This window comes from Parus major, chromosome 1 (genome assembly GCF_001522545.3).
Source record: "Parus major isolate Abel chromosome 1, Parus_major1.1, whole genome shotgun sequence".
Taxonomy (NCBI): domain Eukaryota; kingdom Metazoa; phylum Chordata; class Aves; order Passeriformes; family Paridae; genus Parus; species Parus major.
In genome coordinates, this window is record NC_031768.1 from 84,522,488 (window position 1) to 84,543,881 (window position 21,394).

Consider the following 21,394-nt stretch of genomic DNA (forward strand, 5'->3'; position numbering starts at 1 on the left):
ATAAAGTGTCAATTTGATGATCATAATTGATTCTAGTGAAAGGTGTCCCTGTCCATGGCAGGGATGTGGAACTAGGTAGTCTTTGAGGTCCCTTCCAACCCAAACCATTCTATGATTCTGCTTCTGTGAGATAGTGATAAGTTCTGCTTATCCTGAGATTCAGTGCAAGGAAAAGGTATACAGGAAATTACCAGTTCTGTCTTCCAGCTCCAGCTGGGCATTAGGGTAGGGCAGATTTGGTCCCTTTTCTTATCAGTTAACCAGCCACAGCTGCCAAGCTTATAATAAATGTGAATTTAGTCACAACTAGAAATAAAATTCTGCTCAGCCAACTAAGGATACCTGTATCTCTGGAGTAGCTATTCAATTCCCTGATGAGTCATAAAATCATAGAATCACAGAATCATAGAATGGTTTAGGTTGGAAAGGACCTTGAACACCATCTTGTTCCAACTCCCCTGCCATGGGCAGGGACATGTTCCACCAGACCAGAGCTCCATCCAGCCTGGCTTTAAACACTTCCTGGGATGGGGCATCCACAGCTTCTCTGGGAAACCTGTGCTCGTGCCTCACCATCCTTAAAGTGAAGAATTGCCTTCTAAAATTGAATCTAAATCTTTCCACTTGTAGTTTAAAACCATTCTCATTTGTCATGATCTGCCTGTGTAAAGTCTTCTTCATAAGCCCCCTCTTAACTGCTGAAAATTTGCAACGAGGTCTCCCTGGAGCCTTCTCTTCTTCAGGCTGAACACACCTAGCTCTGTCAGCCTGTCTTCAGCTCCAGCCCTCTGAGCATCTTCATGGCCTCCTCTGTCCTTCTTACACTGGGAACTCCAGAACTGGACACAGTAGTCCAGGTGGGATCTCATAAGGTCAAAGAAGAGGGGGAGAATCCCCTCTGACTTGCTGCCCACACCACAGAGTCCTTGATGCTGTCAGTTTGAGCACAAGGCACAGTTCCAACATAAGTAGCCAAAGTCATCTCTTACATGTGAGACACATCAGAAGAGGGATGTAGGTATCTAATTCTGTCATTATAACTAAATATAAGGATTAATTAGCTTGAGTGAAAATAACAATACTGTGGAAAAAGTATTTGATTTTTAATCTGTTCTTGACACAGATGTTTCATCTCTGAGCTCCCACATATGCAAGGCAGTTTTGTAGATAAATTGCTGGACTTAATGCCCAGACTTGTGACATCCAAGCCTTCAGAAGTGGTCAAGATTCTCCAGACAACACTCCGGCAAAGTACCTTCCTCCACCTTCCTCTTCCAGAGCAGGTTGGTTTAACAGAAAATTAAAATGCAATATCCTTGAGGACTTTCTTGGAAACTGATTACTTTCTATATGCCATGAAGCTTTTTGAATTGAGGGTCTTGGTCAGACACAAGTGTTATTTATTTCCTCTTTGTCTTCTTACCTAGCATCCTCCGGACTACTGCTAAGAGCATGGAAAACATAGTAATTCCTGGCAGTATATAAAAAAAAATAAAAATCCAGAGTTTATGCACATCTCTGTTAAGAGCAGAAGTAATTACGATTTTTTTTTTCTTTCTTCTTTCCCACACCTTCTGATTTTTGCCAATCACTTTACCCCTGATAGCTCCATAAAGCCACTGCAAATATCATTGAGCCTACTGGTGAATCTGATAATCCCCTGAGGTTTACATCAGGATTAGTTGTGGCACTGGATGTTGATGCAACTCTGGAACATGTGCAGGATCCCCAAGGAACTGTTAAAGTTCAGGTAAGAAGTCATTTCATGTAAATGCAAACAAGATTATGTCTTGGGGGGAGTTTCTTTAAGGATGTCACTGCTTTTAGATTCCAAATAATGATATGCTTTATTAGTAACAATGCTGCATTTCTCTGTTTTGACCAGTCATTCAGAAACTGGTTTGTCTGTAGTGCACTGAGAGTTGACTTGGGTGCAATTCTGAGAATTTGCTTTGAGTGCTTGGATGTCATTCTGTGCTTCCATGTGCACTGTGCATGTCATGGACATGAACACCAGTAAATGCTGGTGAGCTTCCAGCTGGTTGAGGGAGAGGAGCAAAAGAAGTTGTTCCGAGTGGCACAAAAATATGCAGGCTCTTGGCTCTCTCTATTTCCAGGTTTTATTCCTGCTGCTGAATCACTAATCTTAGATGCAGCTGAGCAGGTATGAGTGGTATGATCCAAGTAAAATATGCAGCATCACTGCTTAACAAAGAAACAAAAACCTCAGGTACAATGCAGAGGAAGAAACTTATGGCAGCGTGGCCTTTTTTCCACCTGTGGGTTTGAAAGGCAGCATGTGGCTGTTATATTCAGGGCAGCTGAACTCCTGGCTCCAAGCTAAAGCCTGCTTGTCTTGCCTTCCTAACTCAGTCAGAAAACAGCAAAGTAACGCACTATTCCATTGTGCAGATCCCCAGTGCACTTGTCATTCCTTTGTTGTTTTCTTTTCTTCTTTTTCTTTCTTTTGTTCCTCTCCAGGTGTTGTATCCAGATGGACAAGCACAGCTAATCCATCCTAAACCAGCTGACTTCCGAAATCCTGGCCCTGGGAGGCACAGGCTGATAACTCAGGTTTACCTCTCACACACAGCCTGGACAGGTAATGTTAATGATACACATTAAGTGGCTGTGCTTTCATTAAATACAAGTTACATACCCACAGTCTGGGAGGCTCTGAGGATCCTGGAGTCTGCAGCTGTGGATGGTGCTGCCCTTGGTGTTGATCAGGCTTTTGAGTAATTACAGTTCCCTGATTACCAGGCACTGCTGCTCTGTAGGGAAATAGAGGGGCTGCTGTCTTGGGAGAGCCCTGGGAGCCTTCACATGAGAGCTGTGCTCAAGGTGAGGTCACCCACTCTTGTGCACTCTTGTGCAGAGCAAAGTCAGCTCTTGGAGCCAGGTCTGCAACCTCAGGTCAAGGCAAGGGATCATGGTAAACTGACTCCTTCTAAGTCACTGTCTCGGGTCCCACAGGTATCTGAGCATGGCAGAGAACAGTACAGCAGTACAATTTCATTGCTGATTCAACTCTCACTCTCTTAATGCCCTAAAAACCCCCTATTTAGCTCTGATGATGATGTGACTCACACATTCGACTTCAGTCTCCACTGCTGTTCACACTTCCCCATAGAAGCACTTCAGTAATTGGCTTCTGGACTTCAAACAACAAAAGCAGAGTGTATTTCATTCACAGCTCCCTTTGTCCTGTTTTCTTTTAATCCCTTCACCTTTACTCAGATATGAGGATTTCCTCTGAGAGGTTTTTTTTCTGAGCAGTTTTTCATTTGATTTGTTGACCTTTTTTTTAACTAACAGAATTTTGTTTATTGCTGTGTTCCTTCATGTATCCTTTTATTTGTTTTATATAGTACTTCCATGGTGTACTCACTCATCCTGCTGTCATTGTTTTGTTTTGGAGAAGAAAACATGGTACTGTTTCTAGGACTGGAAGTATCTGGGTTTAAGGGTTGATCGTATTACTTCACCAGAGGGAGCTGAAGTCCTTATTTCTACTTTTTCAGTGTTCACTGAAAGGACATTTTAAGCATGGCCCTGAGGGATACTAGGCATTATTTTAATCATTAACTTTGACATTGGAACTTAGGCATATAAAACAGGGGGAAGACACTGAGCTGGGAGGGGCTCAGGAAACAGGGTCAGAATTCAAAGTGGAGAAATTGCCTTAATTCAAGACAATGAAACTTGTTAAAGGCCGGTAGAAAGAATCTCGGGAAGGAGAATGCCCAAGTGCAAAGCACTGATTAACTGCCAGGTGTAGAGCAGAAGTGAAAGAGGTGACTGCGGGCTGCAAAGAAGAATTGGTGAAGTAACTGTGCAAAAGGGTTATTTCTTGTGTTCTGTCTGGTGCTGATGATGTCTCAGCTGGAGACCCCTGCAGTTCTGGACATGGCATCTTAAAATCCTGCAGGTTTCAGCAGGTTTCATTTAGATTTAAATATTGTGGTCCTGTTATGGGTGATCCCTAATATACAGTTAAGTCCTGCACACCACCTGGTGCTTACTGCCCACTGGGACAGGTAGAGGATCAGAAAGGCAATGTGAGAAAACTCATGGGTTTTTCAAAACTGTGCAGCAATAACTACAACATCCCTGTGTTACCAGCATTATTTTGGTCACAAATCCAAAACAAGGCATCTTGGTGAGCTACTATGAAGAAAAATTAACTTTCTAATTAACTATCCCAGCTCAAACCAGTACGGTTCATAAAGAAAACCTAAACAAATCTAGTACTCAGTCTAGAAAGGAGAATTGTTTTGGGTATGTAAATCCAGCAGTAAGTACAGGGCAATACTAAGTATACTGAAACCCTAGTTCTGCTATGACCACTGTGAAAAGAGTAAAGTGAAATCATCCTGTTATAAATGAAATCACCCAAATTTTATCAATAAGGATTTTACTGAAAAATTGAATTTCAGAACAGCCACAATCAAGTCAGCATCAAGTCTGGGGTTGGCGCTGGGTGAACTCTGAACCAGCCTCAGTGGCACTGGCTCTCCCAAGTTCACAAACTATCTTTCGGAGAGCTGAGTTTTATACAGATTTTTCGGCCCGAGGCTATGCAGCCTCAGTTTCTTTCTTGTGTTGTTACATACTCATATTTCTGCTGCTGGTCTGTTGATGAGTTTTCCGAGTAGGGAAGAGAGTTTTAGTAGATTTTTTGGGAATTCTGTATTGAGATGTATGGTCTTGAGGATTTTGACTAGATCAGTATCAGGCGTTAATTGCTGGGTTGTTAGTAGGCTCGAATTATACCAACATATTTTACAATCCTATGGATAGTATTAGGAACCTTGCTCTGCCCAGCTGCATAGCTGTCTGTAGTGTGAAAACTTCCAGCAAAAGACAATCTTCAAGTAATCGCCTGTGCCACAAGTCTTACCAGATGTCATCTGGATTGATCCTGACAGAAATACAGTGAGCAGGGCCTGCTAGTTCTGTGGGGGTTTTAATGATTGTTATCATTTCATTTGAGTTACTTTCCAACAGTTATTTTTTAAAGTTGCAAGTTAGTGGTGAGATTTTTCAAGTGATGACAAAGAGCGAGGGGGATAAACCTAGAACAGTCCTTAGTTCTGCTGTGCTGAATGTAATGCCAAAGGCTTGTTTTCAGACACTAGGCTGGATTCTGGTCACTCCAGAACATCGCTGTGCAAACCCAGAATACATAGAATTAAAATTCATTTGATGTTGATTGTTCACTATGCAATGACAATCACGTTTGGATTGTTCTATTTTTTTCTCTGCAGAGCCATGTCAGATTGAAGTGAGATTGCTGCTGGCTTACAATTCCAACAGGAGCAAAGCATCTACCAGAATTCCTAAATCTACCTGGAGTGAGAGCTTGGAGGCTCTCCCACCCTCTGAAAATGGCATAGAGGGGACCATCCCCTTCAGCAAACCTGTCAAGGTGTATATAATGCCCAAACCTGCCAGGCGGTGAAGGCTGGCACTGAAAAACCTATTGTTGGGTTATATGAAAGCAAGATGCTGTGTCCAAGATAGCAAACCAAGCCAAAAGTTCCTAAAGGGAGTCATATGTCAAAATAAAACTGAAGAACAGTTGGCCTCTTAAGCAGCAGGCAAATACAGGAGTTCCTTAGCTAGTTAGGAGCGGTTTCAAGAAAATACAGGGTTTTCTATATTGACTCAATGGAAACAGAACTGTTCTCAATCAGCATTCCAGTAGTAATTTCAGTGTGCTGTACCTTCAGTTTTTACCTATCAAAAGTCTTTCTCCAAGGCCTCTAGGTTTTCTGCTATGTATTTATTATGTAAATGCTAGGGCACGTAAATCAGTGTTATTTTTACAGTACTCTGAAGTGAAACTGAGTTCAGCATTTTGTGGGGGCTTGTTGATTTGTTTCTGGGTTTTTTTGGGTTTGGTCGTTTTGGTGCTTTGGGGTTGTTTTTTTTTAATGTCTAAAACTTACATTTGTGCACTGGTACCTAGTTTCTTAACAGAAAAAATACTATTCTAAAAAGTACTATTCTTGTGTGGGAAGAGCACCTAGGAAGGAAATTGCCAACTGCTGTTCTACATCCTCTACAGCTGTATGGAAGCTGGTCCAGCTCTGGGGAGAGCACAGGCTGTTCATGGTACAGGGGCATGAGGAACCTCTTGGTGCAGGTGGCAGAACTTCAGTCAGCAGGACGTGGAGTTTAATTGAGCTACAGCAACAAAGCAGTTTGTGTCTTGTTGCACCTTTGTGCAGCTCAAGGAGCAATGTGATTAAGTACCAGTTGGAAAATTCCTAACCACTAAGTTTTACAGGATCTGTTTCTCTGTGATGATCCTGGCCTGAGCAGTCTTAGTGGGCTGTGAAAATCTATGATTTTTAATTCAGCAGCACTTTTGCTACTCAAAGTCTTTACTGTCAGTCAGAGTAGCCGAATACAGTCCGCCAGCAGCAGGTGGGCAGCTAGTCAGTGCTCCCCAATGGAAGTGAGCTGGAAGTACAGAGGGACAAGAATTTAGTTAAAACATGATCCATCCGCCGTTCCTGTTGCGAAGTGTGTCTGTGCATTGCTTCTATATGCCAGGCTTAGTGGACTGAGGAGCCTCCTGTGATTTGTAGCAATCCTTTGGTAGGATTTTTTAGGAGGACCTAATGTGTGAAGCATTCTAGTGCAGAGGTCAAATGTTGCCTGTGTTCAAGAATTAGTTTGGATTTTTTTTCTTTTTAAAAAAAGGTGTATTTTTACCAAGTAAGCAAAACAGTGAAGAAATACTTTCCAGTTGTATTTAGTGTAAATAACCCCTAACATGCTTTCATACAATAAAATTGGAATACTCATGCTATTCTGTTTCTTTTTTATAATATGAGCAAACATGGATGCCTGCATGGTCCTTGGCTAATAAGATCATTGCATGTTTCTTGTGATTTTAATTTTTTAGCACTGGTAAGTTGTAGCCCAAAGGCTCATAGCCGTAAAACTTTGCTGCTGCTTTAGGTATTCTTGAATTAAATTCACTTTCTTATTGTTTCTGCTCTTACAAAGTGTGTTTTGGTGTTTCACCTTTAGGGCACTGCTTTGAAAATCTCCTGCCCATCTGACAGCTAAGTTATCACCTGACTTGTCTTTGGCATACTCAGTTCAGTTCCCAGCAGACAGGGTTGATTTATCTCTCATTAGGAAGCTGTGTCTGGGCAGATACTTGACAAGTTGAGTGGGCTCATTACAGACTTCTTCCTTTTTCTTCCTCACATTTTTGCATTTCACCAGTATTTTGTGCAGTTTGTCATCTCAGTAATGTTTCTAATTTAGATTGTGTCCATAGGCTCCAGACCACAATGTGGTAGGCACAGCAGATATTTTCAATATCAAAATTTTGGCACCTTTCTCTCTTTTTCTAAGTACTGGATCAAATTTCTACTATTTTGTTCTCCTCATGCTATCCTTGTCCCCCTTCTATATAACATACCAGGCAAAGAGTGAGTGCCTTCTGTATTGCCACCAAAAATCGAATACTGCAGGATGTGGAAAAGTTCTTCCAACTGTAATTTCAAGATGCCTAAAACAAGCTGAAAATGTAAGGCTGCTCTGAACATTTCCAATTTGCTAATGAGAGCAGATTCTGCAGTTGGCTTCTCTTCTGTAGATTTTTTTTTGATTCCTGGTTTGGATCATGGAAGAAATCACTGCTTCTTCTTTCCTCCTTCAGTTTCACCTCTGCAAGCAGATGACTAATTCATCATCTAATCTAAACTTTCTCTCTTTCAGGTTAAAGACCCCCCTTTAAAGTCCTACCACTTCATGCCCTTGTCAGAAGTCCCCCTCCAGCTCTGTATAACCCCAGGTATTGGAAAGAGCTCTCAGGTTTCCTCAGAGCCATCTCTTCTCCAGGCTGCACAACCCCAACTCTCTCAGTGTGTTTCCACAGGAGAGATGCTCCAGCCCTGTCAGCATTTTCATGGTCTCCTCTGGACTTACTCCACACGTCAACATCCTAATGTTGAGGGCCCTAGAGCTGGATGCAGCACTACAGGTGGGGTATCACCAGAGCAGAGCAGAGGGGGAGAGTCCCCTCCCTTGGCCTGCTGCCCAGATGCAGCCCAAAAAGGCAGCAGAGTCCTTTGGGCTGCCAGGGCACATTGTTGAGTCATGTTGAGCTGCTCACCCACCAACACTCCCAAGGTGTTGCCCCTCAGGGCTGCTCTCAAACCATTCTCTGTGCAGCCTGTATATGTGTGTGGGACTGCCCATTTCACACCATCTTCCAGCATATGGGGAATTGGAAAAGAAATTTGTATAAAAAGCGGGAGTTACTGTAGTTTTTGAAATCCAGATGTTGACTTCTTCCTGTCCCCAGATTTGAGACATTAAGGTTTTTCTGCTCTCGAAAACATCAGAGTTCATGCTCTTTGTGTCGTCTCAGAGGCATTCATGACATTCACCCGTTGTCCTTTAATTCTGGATAATTGTTAGGCTTCTGCACTGCAATAGCCTATAAAATGATTGATCTCAGAATGAAAAGAAAAACAAAGGGCTGTAGTCACACACAAAGATAATTTGCATCTTTCATCTCTGTTGAAGGGGGAACAGAGGACTTCAGATGACAGTCACCCAAGTATGGGGAGTTTCTGCTCTCTCAGATGGTTCCAAGTGTAGGAACAGTGTGCCAGTACAGCTGCAGCCACAGGGAGATTGAGCAATCTATGAAGGAAGGGCAAATAATTTGATAAGAACCAATGATGTTGAAACATCCCTCACCTTTACATTATTGTAAGTAAATAATTCAATTACTGAGTCAAGAGCTCATAAAACAATACATAAGTGTATTTGGAACAAAGTTGAAGCTTATGAGACATTAACTCAGACCTGGTGTGGCTTTCACCTATCTTATTTTAAAAAGAACCAAAAAAAGTAAATGGGCGGGGACTCTCACTGCAAAAAGTACAAAGCGAGTTCTTGGGAAGATGAAAAAACAAGGCCTGCATTTAAATCAGGACTGCATGACATCACTGAATCATTTAGGTTGGAAAAGACCTCTAAGATCATGGAGTCCAACCATAAACCCAGCACTGCCACACCCACACTAAGCCATGGCCCCAGGTGCCACATCCACATGCCTTTTAAACACTGCCAGGGATGATGACTCTACCACTTCCCTCAGTAGCCTGTTTGAAAGCCTGGCAACACTTTTGGGAAAGAGATGTTTTCCTACTGTCCAATCTAAACCCCCTGTGGTGCAACTATAGGCTGTTTCCTCTTGTCCTGTCACTTGTTACTGACACCCCACTGGATAACATCTCCTTTCAGGCAGTTAGTTGTAGAGAGCGATAAGGTCCCCCTGAGCCTCCTTCAGGCTAAACACCCCCAGCTCCCTCAGGCTGCTCCTCATCAGACTTGCACTCTCCACCATGCTGTACTGGTCATCATCTTGGGTTCAAGCTCACAGAGATGGATTTCCTCTGGAATCCTGTCTTGCTTTTTTCATCTTATCATCATAATCACTTTTTTCATCTTATTTCACTGGCATCTTCTATTTTATTCTTAGTAACAGGCACTGGGAATGCAGAAAAGGCTGTCCTTTCACTTTTCAGTTTGCTAACATGGTATCAGTGGGACTTCAAAATACAAAGTTTTAAGGCTTGTGGATGCCAGGCTTTGCACAAATGCTTCCCAATGTTCCTTAAAAATGCTGGTCGTGTTGCATTTGGTGTCTGTGGGCCTTTTATGGCCTGTTTCTCTTGGCTGCCAGCTCACACATGCTGTTTCACAAAGATAAAGGCTGGGGACTGACCCACTCGGCGGCAGAGCAGCTGGGGTGGAATCTTCCTGGCTCCCAGCCCAGCCGCAGCTCGGCTTTAATTTCAGCGTCAGGGTGGGAGTTCACTGCCTACTGGGAGATCGTTTTCCTGGTGGGAGGCAGAGCAGTGGTGTATGTAAGAAATCCTGCCCTATAAAAGTGCATTCCCATGATTTGGGCTATGAGCCCGTAATTTTAACAAATTATTTATGGCTCTAGCTGAAAGCAGCAATTTAACAAAGATACCATTTTGAGCTCTGCTGGAATTTTTTGATGAATCAATCCCAGCTGCTTCCACCATCTAGCAAAGCAATTTCAGACACCAAGAAGGAAATCGGGCTTTCAGTGACTGGAGCAGCCCAAGTGGAACAGATGCTGTTGTGGGAACTGACAGTGCTGACTCAGGAAGCTGTGATGAGTGCAGCAAGAGAAGACGTGGATGGAAAAGACTTGCAGCAGGTAATCTTGTTGACACCAAAATTTCGTCCTGGTGGTGGTGAAACTTAGCAGTTTAACTTTAATAAAAGAAATCCATTTCTTTGCACACGGCACCTCCCTGTTTTGGAAATGGAATCTTCTGCATCCTACCAGTTGCCAAATGAAGGAAAGAATTAAGAGGCTGCAGCACAAAGCTGGGTAGGGTACACCTCAGCCACCTGGCACTGCAAAACAGGCTCTGCTCCCTGCATGCCTTTTGGGAGGACAGATCATGTGGCAGGAGCAGTGTGAGGAGCCCACAGCATTTGTCTCAAATGCAGGACCTGAGCTAGGCAATTTTGGTGAATGTNAAAATGTGTTACAACAAAAAAAAAAAAAAAAAAAAAGAGTAGTAAAAAACAGACCTGGAGGAGTAAGATAAGATGTTTGCTCAACTTCTCCTAACAGTGTAATGTGCATGGTTCCATTTTTTTAAGTGTCCTCTCAGCCAAAGCATTACAAAGCCTTTTCCCATTTGAGGCTGCCTTAAGGCCCGGAAGCTCATAAAATAACACAAATACATGACCACAATCAAGAGAGTGAAACCACCTTCGCTATCAGATAACACGTAATGCAAAAAGTCTCCACACTCTGCGGGCTGGTAGGAACTCATTCTGCTGGCATTCCCTTGGGATGACCACAGTCTTCTGGGTCAGTAGTCCACCTTCTCCTTCACACCAGACAAGTTATGCAGAAAAACGTCACAGCAGCTACAATGAGCATTATACCAGCTGCTGTGTCAGACAACACAGATGCAGCTGGAAAGGCAATTCCTGCTGGGTTATGTAAGATTTTGCCTCAAGTGTAGCTACACTAACAGAAAACATTGCTTTAATTAGGGGACTGCAAGATGAAACTTTCAAGTACTCACTTTGCCTTTGCACCACTTTATACTTCATCAGATAAATGTTTTAAATGATTACTAGAGCAAATAACAGAAAAAGAACATAGTATTTTGTGTGTCTTGGAAAAGTTATTGTGCTCTCCTATCAATCTAAGCCTCTCTACTACTGCTTGGATAGCTCCAAGTGCCTCAGGGCTTTTAAAGCTTCATCTTAGTACTTTTATTAATACACACAGAGTTAATATGTACAGAACAAGAAACCGTGAGCATGGTGGGACAAAATTTCTACAGTAGTTAACTTGTAACTGACAGTGCTGATAGAAGCCCACCAAGAACAGCAACCAAGAGAACAGTTTAAATCTTCAGTGTAATAATGCACAACATTTAAATCATCAGATAATGATGACCACTAACAATTCTCACATGCATCCCCAGCTTGCCAGCAGCAATTCAGACTGATTTAAAGATCAATTTTTTATGCTGCAAACTCTAGTTTTGTAACACACCTTTCTGATGATTTTAAGCATGTAAGAACTTCTGAATAGATATGTATTAGACAACTAAATCCTCACAACTAGCAATTAATAATAAAATTCTTCAAGGCACAGGTTTTATGCTTATACCCTGATGACATTTTCCCCTTCTTCAGGCTCAATGAAAAATTTAAAAGTGCTCTATTATGTGATGTTCATAAATTGGAAAATACCCTGACTGAGATCACCTGCAGGAGATAAAGTTGTATGTTCTGGGCTTGCTTTTTAATTTATTTTATTTTTAACTTATTTATCCAGTAGTGGTAAAGTGCTTCTTTATATATCTACTTCATATCTACCATTTGTTTGTGCTCATCAGCTATTTTATGGCTGCATTCCAGTAGCCAGTAATGTAATTTTGGGCCATTTTATAATAAAAGTATTTAAAACATAATCTCCTGATTTAGTCAACAGGTGAAAAATTAAGTAACAAGACTATGGACAGCCTTCAGAGGAAAATTAGGTCAATATCAACAATAGATGGAAATGATTCTGTAACTGAACAATTTAATTACATTAACAGCCCCGCCTTTTGTGAGCCCTCGATTTGTTTAAATCCTGAACTAATAAACTGTCTTTGCATTTTAGATTGTCAGTGCACAAATGCCTTGGCACTTAAGCTCACCCTCTGCTGATTGCAATTTGATTCAGCAGAGGTGTGTCCGTGATTTGGCTGCGGGTCGGGAAGGCGGAATGAGCTGCGCTTCAGCAGGTGGAATGGAAGACCCCGCCCACTTTGACACCCTGAGCGGCCAGGGCATTGTACTCCGCCACAGCCTTCTCCGTTTGCAGCACCAGCACATCAATCCCGTTCTTCTTCAGATAGTCCACGGTGGATGCTGGAACCTCGGAAGTGAAAAGGAAATCACAAAAGCAAGTATCAGATTCTTTTCCCCTTAGACTGTAAGACTTGTAGAAAACCAGGTACTGATGCCATTTGTTAAACACGGCTTAAGTAACTGCCAGTAGCCAAAATGGTAATGCTCAGATAGTTGTAAGATTGATTTGATTTTTTTTTCTCTTCAATAAAGCTACTTTTGTACAGACACCTCTCCTATCTCCTTAGCACACCTTAAAATGCAGTCCTCTCTTACAAAAATAAATAGAATTGGAACTAAAGGAATTTAATCTAAAGAAGGTGTTATTCATCTCACCAGAAAGCTAAAGACTTGGTTCTCACCAAGTAAAGCTCAGCACTTCTGCTCTGAGCTTTCTGTAGCTAGTTTATCTGCTGAAACGACACCCTGGCAACAATTGTGACAAGAATGCCTAATTACCAAAGTATTTACAGCAGGCTAGAGAGCCAGTTATAACCTATTGCAAGAGGAGGGGCCTAATGACATTCTGAAAAATTCTTGTTTCAGTTGCTCCTGCAGCAGAACATAAACCTGTTTACTGCTTGACATTGACACTAATACAGGGAAGCTCAAATGATGTTTCTTTCAGGACCTGAGGGACCCCTGACAGGAGCTTATTCACACTGATCCTCAGTTTTTTCCCTCTTAGTGAAGCATCATCGATCTAATTTTTTTCCTCCTAATCAGAGGGAGAGGGAAAACAAACAGTTCTCTTTATGCTTGTCACAGAACAAAAACCTACCTGCAAAGCCTCACTCATGCCACGACCAATCACCATAGTTTTAACACCCTTCTTGACGACTTCTTCAAGGTCAGCTGGCTGCACTCCTGGAGAATGCTAAGTGTCAGGGAAGGAAAATAATAGTCTGTGTACTGACAACCACAAAAGCTGCATCTGTGTGTCCTGAACACAGAGCAGCAAGGTAAATTAGCAGAACCAGAATGTAACACAACCCTCTTCTGTACATACACACAGTAGACAACATTAGAAACTGGAAAAGGTATTTAATATGTAGATGAACGACGATAATTAATTGATTGATAGCAAGATTATAGTTCCTTATTAAACAGCCAAAACCAAAAAGATGCATTACACATTTCTAAAACATTTATGTTAAACTTTGGGCATTTTATAAATATCAACAGTTAAAGTGAAATCAGTAAATTGCAACAATATGCTGTTTGATTTCAATAACAAAATCTACTTGTAAGAAAGACTGTTGCAAGCCAAAGTTTACTCAATTTAGATACAAAGAGCTCCTCAGATAATTAAAAATATTAAATAATTTTCTTGTTTACTTTGCAAATCTCACCAAAGGGGACTGAAATGTATTTGCTGGCTTCATTTCAGCTAACAGAATCCATTTCTTCACTATTCTTGGTTTTGAGAAAAGAATATTTGAAACCAAACTCCTCAAAGAAAGAAGGAACTTTCACAGCACATTAACAGAGGTTTTAAAAAGTACATTCATTTACTGTTATTATAATTTAAACATATGAACAGAACATAAACACACCTATAATGTTAATATAAAACATTATGATGTTACAGTACTTCTCCTCCTGGATTCAGTTTCTATGTATCTTCATGTGGTCAAGAGTAAGATACTGTACATCCTGTGGCTATAATTTGGGCCCTCTTTGGTGTGCATTTTTATTTTTAAAACATTATTTGTCCCTCCCCCTTTTGTTTTTTAGTAGAATGCTGATGTTTTCTAGAGGTCTGAGTTTCTCACTTGAAGTAGGTAATGCTTATGCTGTGGTGGACTCATGGAGAATGGAGCAAGTAAGCCTAAACAAACACATGAGCTCCTAAAGTTGCAGGTGAAAAAAGCCTTCCATGTAGAGTGCTACTTCCAATGAGTGAATTAAACTTATTCCACAAGAACACCTCAAGTTGGAAGGGATCCATGGGAATCATTCACAGGCCTATCTTAAGCTAAACCACAACTTAAGAGCATTATCCAGATGCTCCTGGATCTCTGACAAGTGTGCTCTGTGACCACTTCCCTGGAGAAGTCTGTTCCAGAGCCCAAGCTGGGTAAAAAAACCTTTTCCTAACACCTCATCTGAATGTCCCCTTGCAGCTTGACTGCATTTCTGTGGGTCCTACTGCTGGTCATCAGAGAGGAGGTCAGCACCTTCCCTGCACTGCCCCGCCTCTGAAAAGTGTACAGTGCAATGAGGTCACCCCTCAGCCTCCTCTTCTCCAAGATGAACAAGCCAAATGACCTCAGCTGCTAGTCATAAGCCTTGCCCTCAAGGCCTTTCAGCTTCTTCATCACCCTCCTTGGATCACAGTCTAACAGTCTGATGTCCTTCTTATGTTGAGGTGCCCAAAACTGCACACAGAACTTGAAGTGGGGCTGCTCCCACTCCAGAGCGGAGTGGGACAAGCACCTCCCTTGGCTGTACTGTGCTTTACACACTCCAGGATATGTCCGGCCTTTTGGGCTGCCAGGACCAAAGGCTGTGTTCCCCTTAGTCCATTTACATTCCATATCCACACCTGGAATGCAGAATTCACTTGAATAGGCAGAGCTTTCTCAGACCAAATCATTCTAAGTATTTGTTTATGACAGAATAAGGCAATGCTTTTCCTTTGGGGTTTTTATAAGTAGACTCAAAACTTAGACAACAAGAATTGGTATGTTTTATTGCAATTACAATAATTAGATTCTGGGGAAGGTTTACTGTCACCTGAGAAGCATTCCTGAGACATTAAATCCATGGAACAAAAGGATTTTCTTTGGTTACACAAGACACTTTGATGCCAGTAAGAAACTAGTGTTACTAAAGGAAACATGTAACATGATGAAATAACTGTATCACTGTTGATTTGACAGCAGATTTTCTTGCCTGTTCTTTTATCCGGCCTTTATTTCAGCAATACCTACTTCTTTTCTTCTGCCATTAGCAGATGGCACTGAAATGCAGCCAGCCAGGGAGAGAGGGTGCCATTCATCCCCAAGGGTTAAGGCCACAATAACTGGTAGCGCTCAGTTACAGAACCTTGCAGGGCCAGTTATACAATTTTCCTGATGAAAGAATGCTCCACTAGACAGCAGTGTGACAGCAGAGGAGGAAAGGAAGCAATTTATTTCCAACTAGAGTGTAGGACATGACCAGCACTGCTTGTTTTCCACACTTCAGTTCCAGCTACCTCCAGGAAAAACATGCTTAAGGAAAGCAGGCAAACTGTAGTCCATCATTAAAAAATGGGCAGAAAATGCAGCTGTTGAATCCTACTGCTTCTGGTGCTGACAAAATTAAATTTTTGACAGTCCTTCTCAACATTGGAGATACAGTCTAGAAAAAGCTTAGTTCTATTCTTAATATTTGTTGTTTGCAATTTATTTTAAAAGAAAATCACCTCACTCCTCAGGTGCAAGGATAGAACTGACCTAAAGCAGGAGCTTTTCAAGTGACTTACATAACATCTTACTTTTTTTTTTCCTAACCAATTATCTATCGCAGTGCAAGTTCTAATATGGGGAGAATTATCAACATTGTGTTCCTAACACAATATATGCTACACTGCTTCTAAATCTGAATACTGCTCCATGTACTTTCATCCAATTCTGATTGCATTTACAGATAAACTTTAAAAATTACAAGGGCAAACACTTAGTATATGGCTACCAAGAGAAGTTGCTGTGTGATTAGCCAGACTGTGAGCTTTTCACAGAGAAAATAGTGCATGAGACACTGTATCTGCATATTTTTCATCTGAAATATGTACAAGGGACCCCAAAGAAAAGGATATAAACCAAACCGCATGCAATGTTGTCTTTCAAACATGCAAGGTCAGTTACTGTCTATATTTTTATTTTACTTATCGTAATTTCCTATCTCTCTCAAGATAACTTTTGTTTAGACAGTCTGAAGAGAGGTTGTTACTGGCATCTTATGAAATTGCACTCTTAAGCAGATGAGGAATATTGTTTGAGAGCTCTAAGGTGTGTGTGAGTTGTCTGGTCGGAGTGGTTGTCTGTGGGGGACAGTGAGCCAGCCAACAATACACCTGTCCTTCCTCGGAGGGAAGAAACTATTTACTATACATTTTGGCACTCTCCTTAGGGGAGAAACCTTAGCTGGCCACCTTTGCAGGTGTGGTGAAGCAAATAGCCACCTGTCCAGCATCCTTTTCAGTTCATGTTAATTCTGTGTTTCTTACTGGTTGTTCCCTTTAACATGCCCTGACCTCCAGAAGACAAAAGGTCAAATTCCAGTAAGCCCAGTAGCATTTGTACAGAGATTTCTTGGGACAGAGAGCTGAATTAAAGCCTCCAAAGAGATGAAATATGAAGCTCTATCTCTCTTTTTTCTGCGTCGCTGAGAGCTGAATTTCACTCAGCCTTTTTAAAAGCTAAAGCTGAATTCACTATAGCAGCTGAGAGGTGCAGGGTCTCGGCACTTCACCACCACCCCATCTGGCTACAGTTGTCAGAACTCATGGCTATGTTGCTACAGAACAGTTGCTATATCCTGTTGCATCTAGGATGTTGTGGGACTGCAGCCCTCTGACCCCTCCACAAAGTCACCTCCAAAACATACACTCAGTTCTTCCCAGGAAAATCTAATGGCTGGATGAAAGAAAAAGGCAGCTCACTGAATTTCTGGCTGGAACTTTGACACTGTCTTCTGGACCATTCTCAGAGTCCTGTTTTAAACGCAGGGTAGTAAAGCAGCACACTTACATTAGTCCCGGTTTCTCGCCAATCCCACGTCCGACTTCCTCCCGGCCATACTTTGCAGTCCTTATATGTTGTAGAGCAGCCTTTCACCTTCATCTGACCCCAAGAAAGGGAAGCGATTTCAGGGGAAGACATCACGAAGTTGAAACAAAGTCTGGAAAAAGGATATTTAATACTTAACATCAGGCCAACATATGCAGCACATTAATAAAAATGGGAAATTCTGTCCTCGCCCCAAGGAGCTAGGAAGGAAACGCTATTACAGACTTTATCCACGTGGTTTTGTGACAACAGACTTGAACTGAGGATCAGCAGATTTGTTGAATTACCAGTCCTCTTGGGGATTTTGTGCAGGATTTTGTGCAAATCATTTTACGTGCTAAATCTATTCAAGTATTGGATGTTCAACTTTTAAAACTATCAACAAGAATCAGGTCCCAAAATATCCTCTCACATCTGGGTTTTAATCTTCTCCCTAAAATGAACAATGAGGATGATAATAATTTCCTAAAATATCAGAAGTCTGCACTACTTGTTTGGCCACTTTCTTCTTTTACCATTAAAGTAGAAAATGAGGTTAAAAGGAAATGCCAAACAAACCCAACAATAAAGCCATGAACCAAACAGTGTAACTGCTATAGAAAACAAGACTTTCGAGGGATGCAAAGGGGTTGAGCCTTTTCCCAGACACCGCTGACAGAGACCAAGTCTCCCAGGATAATTACATATCCACATAAAAACTTGTCTAATTGTTTGACCTCCATCTTCATTGTTTCAAGTTAAATCTATTATTTCTAATCCTTTCTGTTGGGGAAAAGTAGAACAGCTTAATCTTTGTCTTTTTCACCGTATTTTTTTTTTTCTTGAGGATTTCACTCAGTATTTTTCTTGTATTTCATTTAGATTAAATAAGCATCCCTTCACTCATGTTTTCCAAGTGTCTGCTTATTTTCTCCCTTTTTCTTTTAGCAGCAAACCACTGGTACACATCTTCCTTTGATGTCAGTTGCCTAGAACTTGACAGAGCTTTATCAGTGCCACTGTAGCTCAGCTGCTTTTTGGTGTGTGCTGCAGTGATGTTGGGATCATCTTCCACGATCACTGCTGGGCACCAGCAGGGCAGGGACTCTGCCTCACAAGGCACCTTGTCAGCAGCCATAGGAAGCTTCCCACTCCTCACAATCCCTCAAGTGCTGCAGTCTGATTGCTGCAGTGATTCTGGCAATGGAAAGAGAGTAACCACAGGGTGATGATACCGTAGAAATGCTTTGGACTAGCTTGGCAGTCCACTGACACATCTCCAGGGCAGAGTTAGCTTTCTGCCCTTCCAATTCACATGGTCTGAAATCCACATTTTGAAGAAAACTTGATGTTTCTCCAGTAAAAAGAGGTCTACCTCTGCCTAATCCAGAAAATCTCTGTGGCAGATCCTTCCAGATACACAGATTCTCATCCTTTATTTTTTAATTGTTTAAATTCACCAGGAATTGAATAGTTTAAATTAATTAGATAAACCCTGGAAGCACAGATTAGAGACACTGCCCTTGTAAAAGATAAATCTTTGGACGACCATGCTTCTAGTCCTCCTGGAAGCCTCCCTTCCTGTCTTGCACATGCTAAAAAAGATGCAGCACTGCCAGACAGGACATGCTCTCCGTGGATTGCCAGAAGCAGATCTCAGTATCCCACCTAAAACATGCATAAAGGAAAAAACACATTACTTTGGATTCATCACAGGACTGAGTTTGCCAGAGGTGCTTCTCACACAGGATAGCGGGGCAATTATTTTCCTTCTTGCTCCTGTGTGCAGTTAGTGGCACATGTGTCCTGTCAAACAGGAAGCAAGGGAAGCAGCTAGAGGGGACTAAAACTTGCTTGAATTCATATATTCCAAATTCTCTCATCGCACATCCACGATGCAATCGTGGATTAGAACAAAAATTTGTAAGATTATTTTTCCAAAGGTCTGTCTTGAAGGGAGATTCTAGCTGAAGAAATAACCAGCAGTAGTCCCAACAGAATGAAATCAAAGAGCAAAGGCTGAATAAAGCACCCAGAACATGGCTCTGAAGAATGAAAATAATTTTTGCTTGTGCTGCTTTTCAGATGAAATGGTAGAATTAGACCTGGAGGTTAGACAGAAGTGGATGAACAATAAAATGATCAGGAATATCACCTTCCCCAATCCAAACAGTATCACAAGACTGGAACTCTGCTTTCAAACTGGCACAAACTGCAGATGGGAGAGCAAGGATTCCATGCAATCTTTTCCTAACAGCATAAAAATAAATACATAGCAGAAATGAAGCAACAAAACTTACAAGGTACAAATAAAAATTTATAATCTAATACTATTTCCCACAGTACTGCCAGAGATTATCAGTAAGGTCAAGCCACTTGAATAAGTAAGAATATCTTAGAGTAAGAATGCACTCATTGACAGAAGCTTTGGGCATCCTTTGATGTAGAGTGTGATCTAATCACTGAGGAGCAGGAAAATAGTTCTCGAACAAATTATTTTTTAAATTATTCACTGTGAGAAATGTAAAGTATCAAAATATACAGTAACACTTAAGATCAAAAGAGACCTTGAATTAAATGACTTGCAAGTACAACCTAAAACAGCAATTTCTGGAAACTGCAGTAGTCCAAACACAAAGAGACAAGGAGCAGAAATGGCTCAGGACTCTACAAGCAAAGTCATGAGAGTTTAAAAACATCAGAAATAAAGGAAGCAGAACTTAAAAGCTGGAAAAATGCATGTTTATGCCAGGGGACTATACTGAAAGAGATAAATGGAGTGGTGGATAAGGATGGCGGAAGACAAAAGTAGCAGAGAAAGAAGCGGAAGAAAGCTGAGATTGAATTGCAGCTGGGCAAGCTGGTGGACTTTAAAATTGCCAGCACACCTTTGTTCTATGGAGGTAACCAGCAACAAAAGGAGTAAGAGGTGAACGGGAGCAGTGCACCAGATAATATTTGATTGAGACACTGCAGAAGGAAAGGACGTTTTGTAATATCCAAGGGGCAACCTGAGACTGGAGAGGATACAAGGGGAAGAGTAAATCGGTGTACGTGAAGTTTTGGGCAGAACAAATTCTTGTAAGGTGTCAGAAGACAACGTGGCTCTCCAGCGCTGTCTAGGAGCAGGGTCAGGAGGCAGCCGACTTCTCATTCCAGGGGCTACAGGAGCCAGAGGAAGGCCAGGATTGAAAACTGACAGCAGCAAGGCAAATAGAAAGGACGGGAGAAGTTTAGATCAACTGCGTAGGGAGGGGGAAGGTGTCAAGTTCACGAAGGAGGAAAACACACTTTGGGAATTCGGCAATTCCATTTCGCTGGGGAGCCTTGTGACAGCACTTAACCGGGGAGGTCACGGGGATCTGGTAGTAAGAGAGAAGGGGGAACAGCACTTTGTGAATACAGCGGAGAGAAGCATGGAGACGAGGACAGAGAACCCTGAGAAGCACGGTGGGGGGATGGAGGGAGGGAGTTGGGAAGGTGCAGTTCAGAACCCCCCGAAACGCGGCCTTTTGGTGACGGGGCACAAGGACCGGCACTGCCACCGGCGCCGGCCGCGCCCTCCCGCCCGCTCCCCTCACGCCGCGGCTCCGTCGCGCGCCCGCACTCACCGCCCCGCGCGCGCGACCCCACTGCCCCGCCAGGCTCCGCCTGCGCCCGACCCCGCAGGGAGGGGGCGAGGCCTTCGCGCTGCCACCCTCCCATTGGCCAGAACTCCCTGCCGGCCCCGCCCCCTTCCCGTTCCAATTGGTCAGTCCCTGGGCCTATCCCCGCCTCTTCCCCGCCTTGTTTTCATTCCCCCTCGCCGCGCGCGGCGGAGGGGAGCCGGCTCGCGCCGCTCTGGCCGCCGCCCCCTGCCCTCCCCTGCCTTCATCGTCCCCCCGGTGCATTGTGGGATAGTGGCGGCCCGGCCCGGCAGCGCCCCCTCCTCCCTCCCCCTCCCCAGCTCCTTCTCCATCCCCAGGTCCAAGATGGCGGCGGCGGCGGCTCCTCCGGCCCCATCCCCGCCGCCCCCTGCCCCGGCGGGCCCGCGCTGCCCGGGCTCCTGGCCCAACTTCGCCGTTGTCTGCTCTTTCCTCGAGCGCTACGGGGCCCTGCTGGACCTGCCCGAGCTGCCCTTCCCCGAGCTGGAGCGCGTCTTGCAACCACCGCAGGAGCCCGGAGACCAGGGTGAGCGAGTCCGATACCAC

General features: G+C 42.9%; 3 protein-coding genes across 12 annotated transcripts in view; 2 read left to right on the forward strand and 1 right to left on the reverse strand.

Annotated features, from left to right (window-relative positions):
* The window catches only part of INTS4 (integrator complex subunit 4), a 32,902-nt gene extending 26,079 nt beyond the window's left edge, over positions 1 to 6,823 (forward strand). For both annotated transcript variants that reach the window (XM_015618332.3, XM_015618341.3), the window contains exons 20-23: positions 1,124 to 1,283; positions 1,607 to 1,750; positions 2,482 to 2,602; positions 5,271 to 6,823. In XM_015618332.3, the coding sequence (XP_015473818.1) occupies positions 1,124 to 1,283; positions 1,607 to 1,750; positions 2,482 to 2,602; positions 5,271 to 5,464 (619 nt within the window). In that variant the 3' untranslated portion in view covers positions 5,465 to 6,823. The remainder of the gene's footprint in view (positions 1 to 1,123; positions 1,284 to 1,606; positions 1,751 to 2,481; positions 2,603 to 5,270) is intronic.
* Positions 6,824 to 8,513: 1,690 nt separating this feature from the next.
* On the reverse strand, positions 8,514 to 20,909 carry AAMDC (adipogenesis associated Mth938 domain containing). 6 transcript variants are annotated; one of them, XM_033516549.1, is made up of 5 exons: positions 20,816 to 20,830; positions 18,726 to 18,872; positions 17,187 to 17,337; positions 13,229 to 13,324; positions 11,124 to 12,475 (listed from the first exon to the last, which is right to left on the reverse strand). In XM_033516549.1, exons 3-5 carry the CDS (start codon positions 17,316 to 17,318, stop codon positions 12,335 to 12,337), a joined length of 369 nt encoding a protein of 122 aa, XP_033372440.1. In that variant the 5' UTR covers positions 17,319 to 17,337; positions 18,726 to 18,872; positions 20,816 to 20,830; the 3' UTR covers positions 11,124 to 12,334. The 6 variants fall into 6 exon arrangements, 5 of the variants coding, with proteins under 5 accessions (XP_033372440.1, XP_015473990.1, XP_015474000.1 ...); XM_015618504.3 differs by lacking the exon at positions 20,816 to 20,830 and adding an exon at positions 19,360 to 20,070; XR_002001379.2 differs by lacking the exons at positions 18,726 to 18,872; positions 20,816 to 20,830 and adding an exon at positions 8,514 to 8,679 and having other exon boundaries at positions 12,255 to 12,475.
* Positions 20,910 to 21,036: 127 nt separating this feature from the next.
* The window catches only part of RSF1 (remodeling and spacing factor 1), a 63,390-nt gene continuing 63,032 nt past the window's right edge, over positions 21,037 to 21,394 (forward strand). For 2 of the 4 annotated variants that reach the window (XM_015618274.3, XM_015618283.3), the window contains exon 1: positions 21,048 to 21,374. In XM_015618274.3, the coding sequence (XP_015473760.1) occupies positions 21,176 to 21,374 (199 nt within the window). In that variant the 5' untranslated portion in view covers positions 21,048 to 21,175. Of the gene's footprint in view, positions 21,375 to 21,394 lie in introns of all 4 variants that reach the window. The other 2 variants (XM_015618319.3, XM_033516530.1) reach the window with 2 other exon arrangements.

Coding starts and splice junctions, on each gene's coding strand:
- AAMDC (XM_015618480.3), bottom strand. CDS start 17,366: ATGTTAAGTATTAAATATCCTTTTTCCAGACTTTGTTTCAACTTCGTG. Junction 13,325..17,186: donor GGCGAGAAACCGGGACTAAT/GTAAGTGTGCTG, acceptor CCTGACACTTAG/CATTCTCCAGGAGTGCAGCC. Junction 12,476..13,228: donor GCATGAGTGAGGCTTTGCAG/GTAGGTTTTTGT, acceptor TTCACTTCCGAG/GTTCCAGCATCCACCGTGGA.